Below are 15,140 nucleotides of genomic sequence, written 5' to 3' on the forward strand. Positions count from 1 at the left end.
AAACTATGTGTGCTAAACGCTAGCAAAAGTTTTTTTTTGCTAAAAGTTAGCATCCACTTAGCATTTTCCATATCCTGAACTAAACACCATTTCTAATTATTACTACACTGCATTTCTAAAACTCTTTCAGCTTTTCTTGTCCTCTTGTAAGTAATAAAGAGCAACACCAGAGTTGTTTGCTTTTTTCTTTATTTTTTCTTTGTATTTTCCTTTTTTTCCCCTTTTTTCTTGCTTTTGGCACTACATACTGACACATTAGGTTGTTTTAAAAACAAACATCTATTCAAAGCCTTCATCTTTCAGCAAGCAAAGTATGAATACAGCTAATAAAAATAAAGGTTTACAATTTGTCCTCCTTTACACATAAAATAAAAACACTTTTTTTTCAGACCCCCTCAAAAACGGGGGCATTAAAATATTTAACATTTGTATCACAAATCAATGTAATGAGACCCAAAAAGTAAAACATAAAAACTGTACAAAAATGATAAAATTCATTTTCTTCTTCTTCTTAAAATTGTCCATGAGATCAATTGATGCAAAGAGTACATGATTTTGCTCTATTACTGACCAAGAACTCTATTTAAATCATTTCTTCTGCTGGATGTAATTCATGTTGACTGGATGCCGAACATGAGGAACCAGTGGGAAGTTCGGATTGGGATGCACCACAGAACCTTTAAAACAGGAGAACAGAATCAGTAAAACAGCTCATTTCCCCTGCAGACCACTGAGCCAGATCCCGCAGTCCGACCTGGAGCCATGAAGGTTTTCCCGGGCTGGAAGTCGCCGTTGCCCTGCTGGATGAAGTTCTGCGGCATCCGGTAGGGCCAGGAGGGAGACAGGCTGAACTGGGGCGGTTTGTTGTGCTCCCACAGCCGAGAGCCCTGGCTCACACCTTCAAACTGGACCTGGTGGCCCGGTTCTGTGACAAAAAATATTAAAACAAATGTTGTTTTTTTATTTCTCAGACATTCCTGTAATCTTCTGAAGTGAACATCTGGATAATTCAGGAATGAACAACTTTATGTTTCTTTGATGCTTGTTTTACTTACTACACTGCAAAAAATAAAAATCTTACCCAGTATTTTTGTCTAGTTTCTGGTGCAAATATCTTAGTACCGTTTAAATAAGACAAAACTAACTTGCATAAATATTTTAGCAAGATGTAGGAACTTGTTTTAAGTAAATAATTCCTTAATATTGATGAAAAAGTTCTAGTTCCACTGGCAAATTATTTCACTTATGGGAAAAATGTTACAGAAGCTGTAAAACAAAGATTAAACTTTGCTGGTGTGAACGCACCGTTAGCATAACGGATGTTAGATTAGCATGAAGCTGCTGCTGAGTCATCAAACAGGAAGTACCTGACTTCACCACCGTGCCATTTCCCATCAGGGACCCCGGCTGCGCCATGTGGTTGTGCCACTGCCCGTCCCGACCCGCCGCCATGCCCATCTGCCGCCCCGCTGCCGGCTGGGCGAAGATGATGCTCGGGTCGTTCAGGTTCACGGAGCCGCCGCCGCCCGTTCCCGTGGGGCTGCCGTTCCCCGACACGGAGCGCAGGGCAAAGGTCAGGCCGGGCGGCGACGGGCCGCCGGCGGAGGACGAGGCGAGGACGGGGCCGTGGATGGGCCAGGAGGAGGAGGCGATGTGGGACTGGTGGGAGGGCAGCAGCCCCAGGGCGCCCAGCGCGGCGGGGTGGAACTGGCCCGGGTGGGAGGAGGGGAAGCTGAAGAGGGACAGCGGGACCTGGGGGGGGCCGACGCAGCCGGGTTTACTGTGGGACGTCTGGGGGGAGCCGGAGGACAGCGGGGAGCCGTGGGGGACGGCGGCGGGCTGCGGGGAGTAGGGCGGAGTCTGACGACTGTCCGACTGAAAGAACCGAAACAGAGGGCCGAGATACATAAATGATAAAACAACCATAAACACCAAGGTGACGGAGCGATAGGGCCGGTGGAGACAGGAAGGAAAACGGTGCCGATTTCTGACAATATAACTCAAGAAAAACATTTTGGAAAAAAACACAGGCATTTCTAAGTTTGAAAAGTCAAATATTTTGCTAAGAAAAGTTACAATTTTCTGAGTATCAACAGTCTAATTTTCTAAATTTAGGTTTTTAATTAAACGTTAGATTACATTTTATTGCAAACCTTGAAAAACAAATTCAAGCTGAAGCATTTTTCAGGATGTGAAGCAAAGGGACCGAACAGTTTGAACTCACACATTCAGAAGGTTGTCTGGTTCTTCCTGGAGAGTCGGCCGCCGCCGGAGGGATCGGGATGGACTGGGAGTTGCTGCGCACCATCAGAGGAGCTGCAGCGAAAAGCAGAAACCCTGCAGGTCCATTACAGCTGTCAGTGTTGGTTTCAGACACAGCAGGATAAAATCACTGAAGAGTTCATCAAACCACAGAGGACAGAAAGAGGCCCACAGCATCACAGATACCACACCTTACCTAACAGTTAGGAACTTTTCCAGATGTTCTGCTTATGTCACAGATTGCTTTTCCACCTGATAATTTGGTAAACTCAGTTCGATTTTGGACCAAAGTTGTAACATTTGTTACATTTCCAGCTGCTGTGGTTCTCTTGTGTCAAACCAACCAAACACACTCAAAAACCTGTTCCCCTCCTGGCCTGTGGGGGCGCTGCACCAAGAACCACTGAAGGAAACGACACCAAAACCCCTGAAGACGCTGAGCGCAGCTTCCTTCTTCAGAAAATGTAAACTAAAATGGAGGCATCAGATTTTAGCTTTAGTCTTTGGCTAAAAACCATCAGTTACTTCTTCCACCAGTGAGTTTGGTTGTTTTTACCCAGGATGGAAGAATTTGGAAGCCATTTTTCATTAATATCTTTAAAGTGAGTTGGTTGACACCAAATTGGCCTGGTTGACCTTTTGACCTTTGGCTTTCACAAACAGCTCCTAAACAAAGCAGCAGAAAGGAACTGCTGGACCTGGGGAGTGTTTTTACTGACGCACGGCCCTCTGCTTACTGGGGGCGGCGGCGTTCCTCTGTTTGAGGTGGCGGTTCTCGGGACAGTCCCGCCGTACGTGTCCCATGTCCCCGCACTGGAAGCAGCGTCTGTCCTTCGGCTCCCGCTCGTCCTCCTTGGAGTCCTCGTCCTTCTCGTTTTCCTTCTTCTTCACCCTGAAGGAAAAAACAAGAAAACAAATAAAAACCTGCAGCGTGTGAAGGTCCAAAGCTTTTCATCATGGGGGCAAATGACTGTTTTACTGCGAGAAAGACTTTTAATTCTCACTTTGCTTTTGGTTCATTGAACTAATTTATTCTCGGAATAAGAACAGGGTTTGGGTCACTTTCTTTCAAAGTGTTTGCTTTAAAAGCAGTTTAATAAATTAGAAAAAGCTGATTTTGGTGCATTAAAGTCAAAAAGAGAAAGAAAAACAAGCAGACAAAGAAAACGTCTGAGTTTGAAATGTCAGGAATTTGAGAAAAAAAAAAGTTTTTTTAATTGTAAAATTTAACATTTTTGACTTTTGTAAATTTTCCTGAGTTTCAACTTTTCAATCTAACAAATTTCCAAGAAAATTTTCTGAGATTTTTTTGGCAGAAATTTCTTCTTTGTTTTATTTTCTACCCAGAATTGGTCCTAATAATCAATCGCACAAAATTAACTTGCACGTAACTTTTCAGGTAGAAACAGAAGTTTGTTTTAATCTTGATGAAAAAATACCAAATCCATCTTCAGATTATTTCACTTATAATATTTTTCCCAAGATATAAGTGAAATAATTTTCCAGTGGAACTGGTACTTTTTAAAATCAATATTAAAGGAACTATTGACTTAAAACAAGCTCCTAAAATGTTACTTGTAAATTAATTTTGTATTACTTCCATCGTAATAAGATGTTTGCACTAGAAACTGACCAAGAATCCTTGGTAAAACTTTGTGCTTTTGCAGTGCATCTGCATCAAGCACCAACACTGAACGGATCAGATTTGCGTCATTCTTGAATTGCAGTCGGACCGCAGAAAAATCAGACCAAGGGCCACAAATGGCCCCCGGACCACACTTTGGACACCAGCTAAAGCATGAAGTTCTTCCTCCTTCTGCCTTTAGCATAAAGGACAAACTGTCAGAGGACGACCTGCGTCTCTTCGGGCAGTCCTTCATGTAATGTCCGATCTTCCCGCAGATCCGGCAGCAGCGGTCGTTGGGCGCCAGCTCGCCGTCGGTCAGCACCTTCGAGTCGAAGAAGTATTCCTGCAGAGGAAGGCGGCGCAGATTTAACCCCCGGCTCATCAGGAAGCCTGAGAGGGAAAGCGTGGAGGAACGTACCACTTCGGTGCCGGGGATGGGGATGAACGGCGTTCCAAACAGCTTCCGCCCGTTGATGAACGCCTTCATGATGAAGTTCGTCACTGAGGGGTGGAAAAAAATCCATCCAGCTTAAAATCTGAAGATGCTAAACTAACTTCTCACATTTCCTGTAATAAATCTGTGCAGAACTGATGTTAATAAAAAAACATCTGATAAATCTGAATAGTGCAAATCGAACTGTTTGGAAATGGATGTGGGGTTCCTCAGGGCTCAGTCCCCGGCCCACTGCACAAATAAAATCTGTTTTTACAAACCAAACCAAACTAAAATGCAGAAACGTTGAATAAAACACTAACTTTCTTTTTGATAACTAGAATCAATTCTATGCTGAATCAAACTGAAATAACTTTTTTCATCATGAAGTTTTTCTTTAAAGCTTTTCTAGCATCGTCTTGTACATGGTGATAAACTTGGCTCTTGCCTCCATTGTAATAAAGATGATATAACAGAAAATATAAACAGATAATACATAAAAACTAGTCAGATATGAACCAAATATTCAGTCAAAAAAAGAAAAATGTGTTGCTAAAAATCTGTGAGAACAGACTGGAAACATTAAAGCTGCAAAGTATAACTCTTATAAAAGTATGTTTTTAAATATTTGCCCCATATCGTGATACGAGAGATAATCTGTGAAAAGAAAAATAAGTTGCTCCTCTGAACTGGATTTATTTAACACATTTGCTTCATTCGGTGAGATAAATCTTTAGTTTTTACTCATCAAACTGTATCTGCTGGTTCAGATCTAGTTTTATTTGAACTCTCAGACGATATACTGAGACTTTATTAAATCTGCACCGATGAAGTGCAGATTTAATAAATGTGAGTTTTGTTTTTCAGACTTACTTTTACGCGACACTCCAGCACCGAGATTATGATTCAAGTCAAATGGATCTGGGAACAGAAAACATGGGAAGGTAAACAAACCGCTGGCGGAGTTTAGCAGCAGGTGAATGCAAAGCCGCCCGATCACCTTCGATGGCGATGCATTTGCTGGTCCACTGTTTTTCAAACGTGGTGAGGCGTTTGTGCTGCCGGATGCTGATGACGTGCTCCTTGAAGTCGAACTCTTCGGTGTAGAAGCGCAGCAGGCCGAGCCACAGCTCCCCCACCGACTCGGTGTTGGGCTGCCGGTCGGCCAGCCGCTGACGCTGCGCAACAAGAACAAGGCTGAGAAACCTGCCACCAGGTAAACGTTTCACACCAGCCAATAGATAATTATTGATGAGTTTATTTGTTTTAAATATCTGAAATGCAGCCAAACTGGTGTCATGTCTTTCCCCAGTTTTCACTTTATGTTGTTTTTTATTTTTAAGCAGTTACAAGCGACGGTGAGGAAACTCGAAACTGCTGCTGCGCAAGTTACTCAGCAGGCTGTTGCTAGGCAACCGGAGTTGGAGGGGAACTTCAAACTGCTTTTTACCCAGCAGGCTGTTGCTAGGCAACCAGAGTTGGAGGGGAACTTCAAACTGCTTTTTACCCAGCAGGCTGTTGCTAGGCAACCAGAGCTGGAGGGGAACTTCAAACTACTTTTTACCCAGCAGGCCGTTGCTAGGCAACCAGAGCTGGAGGGGAACTTCAAACTACTTTTTACCCAGCAGGCCGTTGCTAGGCAACCGGAGTCGGAGGGGAACTTCAAACTGCTTTTTACCCAGCAGGCCGTTGCTAGGCAACCAGAGCTGGAGGGGAACTTCAAACTACTTTTTACCCAGCAGGCCGTTGCTAGGCAACCGGAGTTGGAGGGGAACTTCAAACTGCTTTTTACCCAGCAGGCCGTTGCTAGGCAACCAGAGCTGGAGGGGAACTTCAAACTACTTTTTACCCAGCAGGTTGTTGCTAAGCAACCAAAGAGTGAGTGAGTTAGCTGACTCCAACCCGGCTTGGCTCGCTGTGAGAGGTGGACCAGCTAAAGTCTTTCCTCTGCCTACATCCCCCAGAATGCTGTGCGGTTCTGGATCGAAGCTTACTGAATATTCTATCAGATGTCTGTAGATATTGATCAGGTGTCTGAATGACACATATTGTTGCTGATTTATTGTCCAGCCCTACATCAGACCGGATGTCAGAGAATCCTCACCAGTTTGTCCAGGTCGTCACAGAAGAAAGCGTTCCAGCCGTCCACCATCCGCTGGGGAACCGTCTGACCGTCGAAGATCTGGAGCAGGGAAGGTCAAAGGTTAGCTCACGTTTCAGACCAAAGGTCTCTGATCAGAGGGCTTTACCTCCTGCAGGACGGGGATGACTGGCGGCTGCCTCTGCTGCAGGAAGTAGAGCACCATCAGGATGTAGGCGTAAGATGAGAGGCTTCCTCTGGAGGCGTCGCCGATGTCGCAGCGCTGAGGAGACACAGACGGTCAGAGTCCAATAACTAAAGTTTAGCAGAAAAACCGGAGGAACGTCTGGGAAAGAGCAGCTGTCTGCAGGCAATAAGGACGCACCGATCCACTTCTAAAGAAATCTACGATTCAGACGCCTGAGGTCCAGTATCAGCTGATCTGATGCACAATAAACACCTGAACTGATTTAAATTGTTTCTTACTCACTTTTTTTTGATGCAACGTTACATTAAAAGTATAATTATTTACCAATAATGCAAAAATATTCACTAAATAATGAAACTATTAAAGCAAAGTTGCATTAAATGTGGCGTTATTTAGTTCATAAACTCTTCCCTGTCATCTTACTGTTATCGTTGTTTCTGACTTGATTTAAACGGTTAAACGTTTCTTAACAAACCTTTGCGAACACCTTGATGGTGTATCCCAGGAACTGAACCCGGGGATCCAGCGCTGCGTACGTCGCCAGCATCCTGGTGTTGTGTTGAGCCTAAACAAACAATTTGTCCAAATGAGTTCAGAACGGAGACGTTTGGAGAGGAAGGAAGGAAGTTCCTGCAAAGGACGCTGGGAAACGTCGTCCGCCACTGACCAGCGTGTTGTAGAGGCTGATGTCTCCCTCCAAACCGCTCTGTCTGTGTTCAAACTTCACGATAGGCACTTTGGCTGTGGTGATGGGCAGGATGTTCCTCAGACCTGAGCAGCAAGGGAAATATGGGGCAACATCAGTGGAAAACGTAATAAAAGCCAACCAACCAATCAGCTGAACTCACCTGCATGCTTCTTCAGCACCTTGGCGAGGCCTTCGATGATTTCCTTACAGTTCAGCTTCTGTTCAGAAATGAAAGATAAAACCGGGTTACGGCACGCAGTCGGCTCGTTTCGTCAGACGTCTGCTCTGAACCCGCCCACCTCCGCCGTCTCGTGACCCTCCAGGGTCATGCAGATGTCGAGGTCGCTGTCACGGAAACCAAACCCGTTCTTGGAAGAGCCGAATAAGCAGAGCTGGGCTTTATCTGCAGCAGAAAGACGTCAGAAAGCATCAGACAAATAGTTTTATTTACGTCTAAAGACGACAAAAAACAAGTTAACTGGAAGAAAAAGTTCAAGTTTGAGGAAAAACTCAGAGTTTTAATAGTAAAAATGACATTTTTACTATGTCAAAATGTCATTTTGCCTCCTATTTCTAGGAGGCAACGGCTTCCTATAATAATAATCCTGTCAGTTTGGTACTGAAGGAGTCAATAAATTTAAATTTTTATTCTTAAATCATGTCAGTAAAATAATCTTTCAGTAGAACCAGAACTTTATCACCAACATTAAGGAATAAATAAAACAAACTTTCATATCTTAATGAAAAGTCATTTATGTTAGTTATTTAAAATGTGCTGAGATATTTACATTAGAAACTCGACCAAAATCACTTTGATTCTGTGTTTTTTCAGTGTAGGTGGTTGTCAATGATCTAAAAGGAAGCATTTTATTTTTATTTCATTTGCTTACTTTATTAATTTAGCTAAATTTTGTTTCATTTTTTAATTGATCTTATTGTTAACTTTTTAGGGACAAATCTCCACAGTAGCTGTGGGTTTGGCCGTTTCCTCACCGTTGTACTCCTTCCTGATGAACCGCTCCAGCCCAGCCAGGATCTGCTCCCGGTTCTGCTGCTCGATGTGCGACGGAGACAGTTTATCTGCAACGATTCAGCCAGGATCATGTTAGCTTCGCTGCTGTTAGCGTTAGCATCAGCGTTAGCTGTACGTACAGAAGCAGAATCTGCAGAGTCCGTCCAGAATGTTCCTGAAGCGCTCGTTCATGGGAGGCAGCGGCTTCAGCTCGATCTTCTTGAAGTCTTCGGGACATTCGTCCTTCAGGTGGCCGTCCCGCTTGCAGATGCTGCAGACGACGGTCGGAGGCTGCAAAAAACCGGACAAAATTCAGGTGCCGTGATAAAATCTGATTTTATTAAATGTATTTTTGGCTTTCTTTTATCAAAAAGAAATTACAAATTACAGAAATTATTTTTAAAAAGTGGCTTTTACTTAAATCATCCCTTCTGCTAGTTGTACAACGGAGTATCAAGATACGAGAAGTTTTGTTTAATTACGAGAACATAGTCATAATATTTAAAACTAAAACATTTTACCAGAAAAATCGTCAAAAATTATTAGAAAAAGTTTGAATGAGTTAAAAAGTTTAGCTCAGTTTGCTAATTCTTCACAACAGTTGTTTACATGATTGTTTCAAAGTCCTGCTACTAATAACAATAATAATAATAATAATAATAATAATAATAATAATAATTTGATGCTTATGTGTTAAAAGATTTAAATATTAGCTGTAAAACTTATACTGACATATAACTTCACAAGATGCTCAATATTTTTTATTTTTTTATCAATATTTTTATTTTTTATTTTTTCAATGACTTTATTCTGGTAATTTTATGACTTTATTGTTGTTTGGTAATAATTAACTTTGCTGGATGATAATTTGTCCCAGAAATTATTGCGATAATGTCGTCATGTTGACAGCAGAACGTTTTCTAACTGGGACTGAAAATCATCTTAAAAATCTGATGTGGTGATTTTCAGCCATCTTGTCCAGCTCTTCGATGTGTGATTTACCTTCCCGCCAGTGAAAATCATCTTATCGAACACGTAGTGCAGGTCAGCAGGCCCCTCCTCCTCCTCCTCCTCTTCCTCGCTGTCCAGCAGCCCTTTGGGCGACGACGACGGTTTGCTGCCATCGTTCAGAACCAAATCATCCAGGCTCTTCTCCAGGTCTGAGCCGTCCTCTTCGTCCCCGCTGTCGTCCTCTCTCTGACTTCCCTCAGGTTTCTCGTTGTCCTCCTGTCCCTCCGGTCTCCGTCCGTCTCCCGTCTTCTTGGCGCCTCTCCTCTGAGGACAGGCGAAGTATTTGTAGGCGCTGCGGAAACGCTCCTGGATGTACTCGAACACCATTTGGCTGTTCAGGCTCCGCGCAACGTTTCTCTTCAAGGCAAACGGATCTGGAACCAGAAAACAAGACGTGAGTTTCTGCGGTTCTTCCCGGCCGCTTCTGTGACTTGGGTCGTTCTCACCTTCGATGGCGAGCCGGCGGCGGGGCCAGTTCTTGGCGTCCCGGGAGAGCAGCTCCTTCAGGCGGATGCTGATGATCTTCTCCTCCAGAGGAAACTCAAGCGTGTAGAAACGGAGAAGCTCCAGCCACAGCTGGCCCAGCGACGCGCCTTTCCCTTCAGCCAGCATCAGGCGGCTCTGAGAGGAAGCAGCCAGAGTCAGACTGAGGGAGAGCTCACACCTCACAGTCAGAAGATCCGGTCCGACTGGAGACCAAAACATCTTTTACATTTTCCACTTCAAACCAACCAAACCCTGTGAGCGACCTGTTCCCCTCCTGGCCTGTGGGGGCGCTGCACCAAGAACCACTGAAGGAAATGGCACAAAAACTTCTGAAGACACTGAGAGCAACTTCCTGCTTCATGAAATTGGTTGGAGGATTTCTTTTCTGTAAAAGACTTCGACTCATTTTTCTAACGCTAGGCTAGCATGTTTGTTTTGGTTGATTTTACCCAGAATGCCCTGCGGAAGGGCTGGGAAATAAATGAATTAAAACCCTTAATCTTACCACAACGGCATCAAATGGACTTTGGAGCATGTTACTAGTTAGGCCGGTTTTATCAGACTCCAGTCCGTTTGTCTAGAGAGTCCGGTTCGTTGCGGGAGGCGTGAATGCTAATCGACGTGAGAAGCTAACTCTGGTCTGCCTGCAAACCTCCGTCTGGGTTCGGCAGAAGTGAACACTGGTGCGGTTTGAATGCGTATGTGAACACCAAGCGGACTGGAGACAGCTCCAAAAGCAGGAAGTGGACTACAGTGCAGGGCATTCTGGGTAAATACAACCAAAACAAGAATGCTAGCTTAGCGATAGCAGGAGAAATGACCCGTGATCTTTTGGCAAATACAAATAATCGCTAAAATCTGACACTATTCCATCGTTGTTTACATTTTCTGAAGAAGGAAGTTGCTCTCAGTGTCTTCAGAGGTTTTTGTGTTGTTTCCTTCAGTGGTTCTTGGTGCAGCGCCCCCACAGGCCAGGAGGGGAACAGGTTGGTTTGAGTCAGAGAACCACAGCAGCTGAAGATGTAACAGATGTTATCAGCAGTGAAAACTCACCAGGCCCTCTGTGTGGCGAGCGTCATCAGACTTCTTCTGCTCCGGTTTCGATCCTCCTTCTGCTTTGGATTCGTTCCGGTTCTCCCCTCGTCCCTCCGTGGAGGTCGGAGGTCGGTGCTCCCACTTCACGAACATGTCCAGAACTATTCCAGTCAGATGATACTCGTCCACTCGCTTCACGTCGAAGCCGTCGATCTGGAACAGACGAATCAGAGGTTAGAGAGGCTTCTCAGAAAAATCCACATTTACTCTGCAGGTTTGCTGAATTAATCTGTTAGAGAAAATTATTCTTTAAAAATTATTCCTTTTTCTGTCTGTAAAGTTGCATAAAATCCAGTATTTTTGTGATTCTCCCACCCAGGATCCCAGGTAGACGGGGAGGACAGGATCGCTCCTCTGCTGCAGGAAGAAGATGACCATGAGGGCGAAGGAATACGACGGGATGCCGCCTTCAGCCTGGCAGTCGATGTGACACAGCTGGACAGAAACAAACAAAAAAACACATTTTCACTTAACTGTTCCGTCATCGGCTGGCTTTAAACTGATTCTACTGAATTAAAGCACAACAGAATGTGCTTTTATTCCTTAAGAGGATTTAGTGTTTTATTCTGTTAATTATAAATCACTAAACTAAACAGAGTTTTGGTTGAAATATTTTCACCAAAGGAAAAAATCAAATCTGTTCGTTTTCCTCCCTGAAGGAAAGAAAGTAGGAAGGAAGGAGGAAATTAACACAAAACAGAAACGAAGTAAATGTTTTCATCTTCAGCTTCTTTCTCACTCAGTGGAAACAACTCTGAGTGCTAGCTAAAGGCTAGCAGCTAAAGGCTAGCAGCTAAAGGCTAACAGCTGCACCACCTGACCTCCACCTTACATCAGGTGAAGATCTCTGGCCTCCTCTGCCTCAGAAACACCAGCAGGGGGCGCCATCCTTACCCTCGCCCAGTAGCGGAAGGCCAGGACCAGTGGAACCAGTCTGGGCTCCAGTTTAGCCAGAGCAGCCAGGTGATTGGTGGTGAGGCAGGCGACATCATTTCCTGCGCTCACTTTACAGATCAGGCCGCTGAACAAAAACAGAAAGCAGAGAAACTGAAGCGGTGGGTCTGGAGGCTCCTGGTCATAAAAATCCAGATTCTCTGACCTGCTGCGATCCCGACAGAACACGGCGGGAACTTTGGCGTGAAAATCCGACTCGACTTCTGAATATTCAGCTAACAGGAAACAAGAAAACGTCAGAATTATGTTCAAAACAAACAGGAATCATTAATAACTGTGACGACGGAGTATTTGGGACAAACTAAGAAACAAGAATAAAGTCATGATATTCAATAATAATAAAGTTCAAATTATTACCAGATTAAACTCAAAATATGAGGATAAAGTTACACGACAAAGTTGGAAAAATATAAAAATAAAGTCCAAATATCAGGAGAAATGAAGCAGTAGGAGCAGAAACGCTGAGCGTCTTGAGAAGTTACACTTTAGTTTGTTCTGATGATATTACGCCTTTATTCTTAAAATAAAAAAAAGTCTGCCTCTGTTCCTTTTTGATATTTTATTTATCTAAATTTAAACCAAACAAACAATAAAATGAAGAAGAGGAAGAAAAACTTACGTCTGTTTTTGAGGATTTCCAGAACCTGAATCAGAACCTCAGGTTGTGTCATCTGAAGAGAGAAGGTAAACAATGAGATTTATGGTGGAAAGATAAATAAAAACATAAACAGAAGATAAATAAAAACATAAAGAGAAGATAAATAAAAACATAAACAGAAGATAAATAAATCCATGAACAGAATTAGCCTCAGACTGACGGTGGAGGGGTAGGTGACGTCGACGTTGATGTCGCTCGTCTTGAAGGCGAACCGTGTGAGACAGGAGCCGTAGAGCCGGAGGGAACAGGCTGCAGAGAAACATCAGATCTCAGTCTGAGCTGCAGCGTCAGCTGATGACGTCACAACCAGCTGATGATGTCACCACCAGGAGCCCGACCTGACAGGTGTGTCTTTATGACCTCCTCCATCCGCGCCACGACGGACGCGCGCTCCTCGAAGTCCCGCTCTGAGATCCCCTGCTGCCTGGCCATCTCCATGACGGCGGCGTCCACCGCCCGCAGCTGGCCAGCAGAGGGCGCCGGCAGCGCCCGCAGCTCCGTCTCCTCCTGCTTTTCCTGCAGGGGGCGCCGCCACAACGCCAACCAACCAGACAGGAAGGCCAGGCGAAGTTAACAATCATCAACTGTTTTCACTTATTTAGCCTACAAGTTACTTTCTTAACTACAGAAATTACAATTCTTCAAATCAAATCAAACTTTATTTGTGTCGCACGTTTCAGCAACAAGGCAGTTCAGAGTTCTTCACATCATAAAGCACTAAAATCAACTCCTGAAATATGACATTTTACACATCACAGTGTTAGTTTCATTTACTACGTCCAGATCCAAGCAGCTGGTTTTAGTCTGGATTTAAAGGAGCTCAGGGTTTCGGCTGTTTTGCAGTTTTCTGGTAGTTTGTTCCAGATCTGTGGAGCATAGAAGCTGAAAGCTGCTTCTCCATGTTTGGTTCTGGTTCTGGTTCTTCATTGAAGCTAAAAGATGCAGCTAAAAAAACAAAATAATCTAATACCATTTTTAATGGCGCACAAAGTTTTAAAGTGCAGCAGCGATTTATCTACTAAACCTGGAGCAGGAAGCTGAAAAAAACGGACCAGGACTTTTCCCCAGGCGCTGATGGTGATGCAGCCGATCTTTACGGATTAAAGACCCACATGGGTTCTAGTGGTTCTGGATTTTTCATTATAGTTCAGCTTAATTTCTCTGTGACTTTGTGTTTAATTCAGTTAGTTCTAATTAGTTTTTAAAATGTGTCTGATTGTTTTTACTGGCCATTATTAGTTAAATATTATTTAGAGGTTTATGGAGCAAATTAATCTGATGTTAGCTGCTCGTGTGCAGAAAAATACAATACATAAATGTCACGTCAGTTTGAAGATTAGATTAAATTAACAAGAAAACGAAGGATATCAATAATTTTAGTATGTTTTAGTTTTATAAACAGTTGTATGCAGCTTCATTCATTTTTATTTCAGTTAATAAAAATGTTTTCTCCATTTCTGTTTCCATTAGTTTTAATAAACTTTAATGTTTAGTATGACACAACAAGTACCAAATGAAACAAAAAGTAAAATAAAACCAGTTTTCAGCGAACGTGTCACTTTGTTTCTGTGTTTCCAGAAACTAATTCTCCATTTTTGGACTTTTACTTCAGTTCCTGCATGTTTACATTGTTCCCCTCAAAAACCAAAAACAAATGAAAAACAGTTAAATGTTGTGAATCTATTAACATCTGGGATGAACAAAGCGGCGGAACGAACCGTCATGTTCTTCTTGTGGCGTTTCTCCTTGATGTGCTTGTAGGCGCCGTGGACGTTCTCGATGTGCACAGAGCAAACTTTGCATAAGTACTGGTAGTTTGGGTAGTCAGGGCTCGGCTGGGGAGCAGGGAGGCTTCGTTAGCAACAAAACCGCTTCAGCGTCAAGGAAATCATCAATACGTTGTCTAAAAACAGTCTGATGAAGAGCTACTCATCTACAAACACATTTCTAGGCTAGTTAGCGTTAGCTTTATGAACACATTTTTGAGCAACAGAAGTTTGTTTCTCATAAAGAAAAATAGAAAGTACACCCTCTGTAAAGGTTCAACTGATCGGAATATAGTAAGAAGATCGATACCAGATCGATACGACGCAGGAGGAAAACAGGGAGGAAACGAAAGCAGCAGCGTTTTCCTAACTGTCTGAGCTCATGGCTGACGTCTCCATGACGTCGGCTTCAAACCGACCAGAACCGTTTCTATAGTAACCGGATCAGGTTTTACTGACAAGCACTTAGTTTCTCAGTTTTGCGTTGCGGATTAAGGATGGATCAGTAATCTGTCGGATCATCTGAGCGCGTTACCTTGGCGACCCGGTGGATGTGATCTCTGTGGAGCCGCTCCTCCACCTGCCGCAGACCCAGCTGCTGCTCCGCCTCCTCCGCCGCCAGCCGCGCCTCGTCCCCCGCCTGCGCAGACGCAGCTTTCACCGCTGCAGAAACACACACACCAGACATAACCCCTCAGTGTGACGTCACACACACACACACACACATCAGACATGAACCCTCAGTGTGACGTCACACACACACACCAGACATAAACCCTCAGTGTGACGTCACACACACACACACACACATCAGACATGAACCCTCAGTGTGACGTCACACACACACACCAGACATAAAC

At 43.8% G+C, this 15,140-nt stretch overlaps 1 protein-coding gene across 4 annotated transcripts in view; it reads right to left on the reverse strand.

Annotated features, from left to right (window-relative positions):
* Positions 1-218: 218 nt before the first annotated feature.
* The window catches only part of tut4 (terminal uridylyl transferase 4), a 19,251-nt gene continuing 4,329 nt past the window's right edge, over positions 219-15,140 (reverse strand). For 2 of the 4 annotated variants that reach the window (XM_016662182.1, XM_016662183.1), the window contains exons 3-30: positions 14,816-14,943; positions 14,233-14,349; positions 12,853-13,030; positions 12,675-12,763; positions 12,476-12,527; positions 12,002-12,071; positions 11,797-11,923; positions 11,218-11,337; positions 10,861-11,055; positions 9,768-9,942; positions 9,313-9,695; positions 8,451-8,601; positions 8,292-8,378; positions 7,598-7,701; positions 7,459-7,516; positions 7,278-7,381; positions 7,086-7,175; positions 6,572-6,685; positions 6,427-6,504; positions 5,323-5,500; positions 5,196-5,243; positions 4,308-4,390; positions 4,117-4,232; positions 3,000-3,154; positions 2,225-2,316; positions 1,368-1,884; positions 755-925; positions 219-677 (exon numbers count right to left, since the gene is read on the reverse strand). In XM_016662182.1, the coding sequence (XP_016517668.1) occupies positions 589-677; positions 755-925; positions 1,368-1,884; positions 2,225-2,316; positions 3,000-3,154; positions 4,117-4,232; positions 4,308-4,390; positions 5,196-5,243; positions 5,323-5,500; positions 6,427-6,504; positions 6,572-6,685; positions 7,086-7,175; positions 7,278-7,381; positions 7,459-7,516; positions 7,598-7,701; positions 8,292-8,378; positions 8,451-8,601; positions 9,313-9,695; positions 9,768-9,942; positions 10,861-11,055; positions 11,218-11,337; positions 11,797-11,923; positions 12,002-12,071; positions 12,476-12,527; positions 12,675-12,763; positions 12,853-13,030; positions 14,233-14,349; positions 14,816-14,943 (3,869 nt within the window). In that variant the 3' untranslated portion in view covers positions 219-588. The remainder of the gene's footprint in view (positions 678-754; positions 926-1,367; positions 1,885-2,224; positions 2,317-2,999; positions 3,155-4,116; positions 4,233-4,307; positions 4,391-5,195; positions 5,244-5,322; positions 5,501-6,426; positions 6,505-6,571; positions 6,686-7,085; positions 7,176-7,277; positions 7,382-7,458; positions 7,517-7,597; positions 7,702-8,291; positions 8,379-8,450; positions 8,602-9,312; positions 9,696-9,767; positions 9,943-10,860; positions 11,056-11,217; positions 11,338-11,796; positions 11,924-12,001; positions 12,072-12,475; positions 12,528-12,674; positions 12,764-12,852; positions 13,031-14,232; positions 14,350-14,815; positions 14,944-15,140) is intronic. The other 2 variants (XM_016662184.1, XM_007574793.2) reach the window with 2 other exon arrangements.

Source organism: Poecilia formosa, unplaced genomic scaffold (genome assembly GCF_000485575.1).
Source record: "Poecilia formosa unplaced genomic scaffold, Poecilia_formosa-5.1.2 Scaffold361, whole genome shotgun sequence".
In the NCBI taxonomy this organism is placed as follows: Eukaryota; Metazoa; Chordata; class Actinopteri; order Cyprinodontiformes; family Poeciliidae; genus Poecilia; species Poecilia formosa.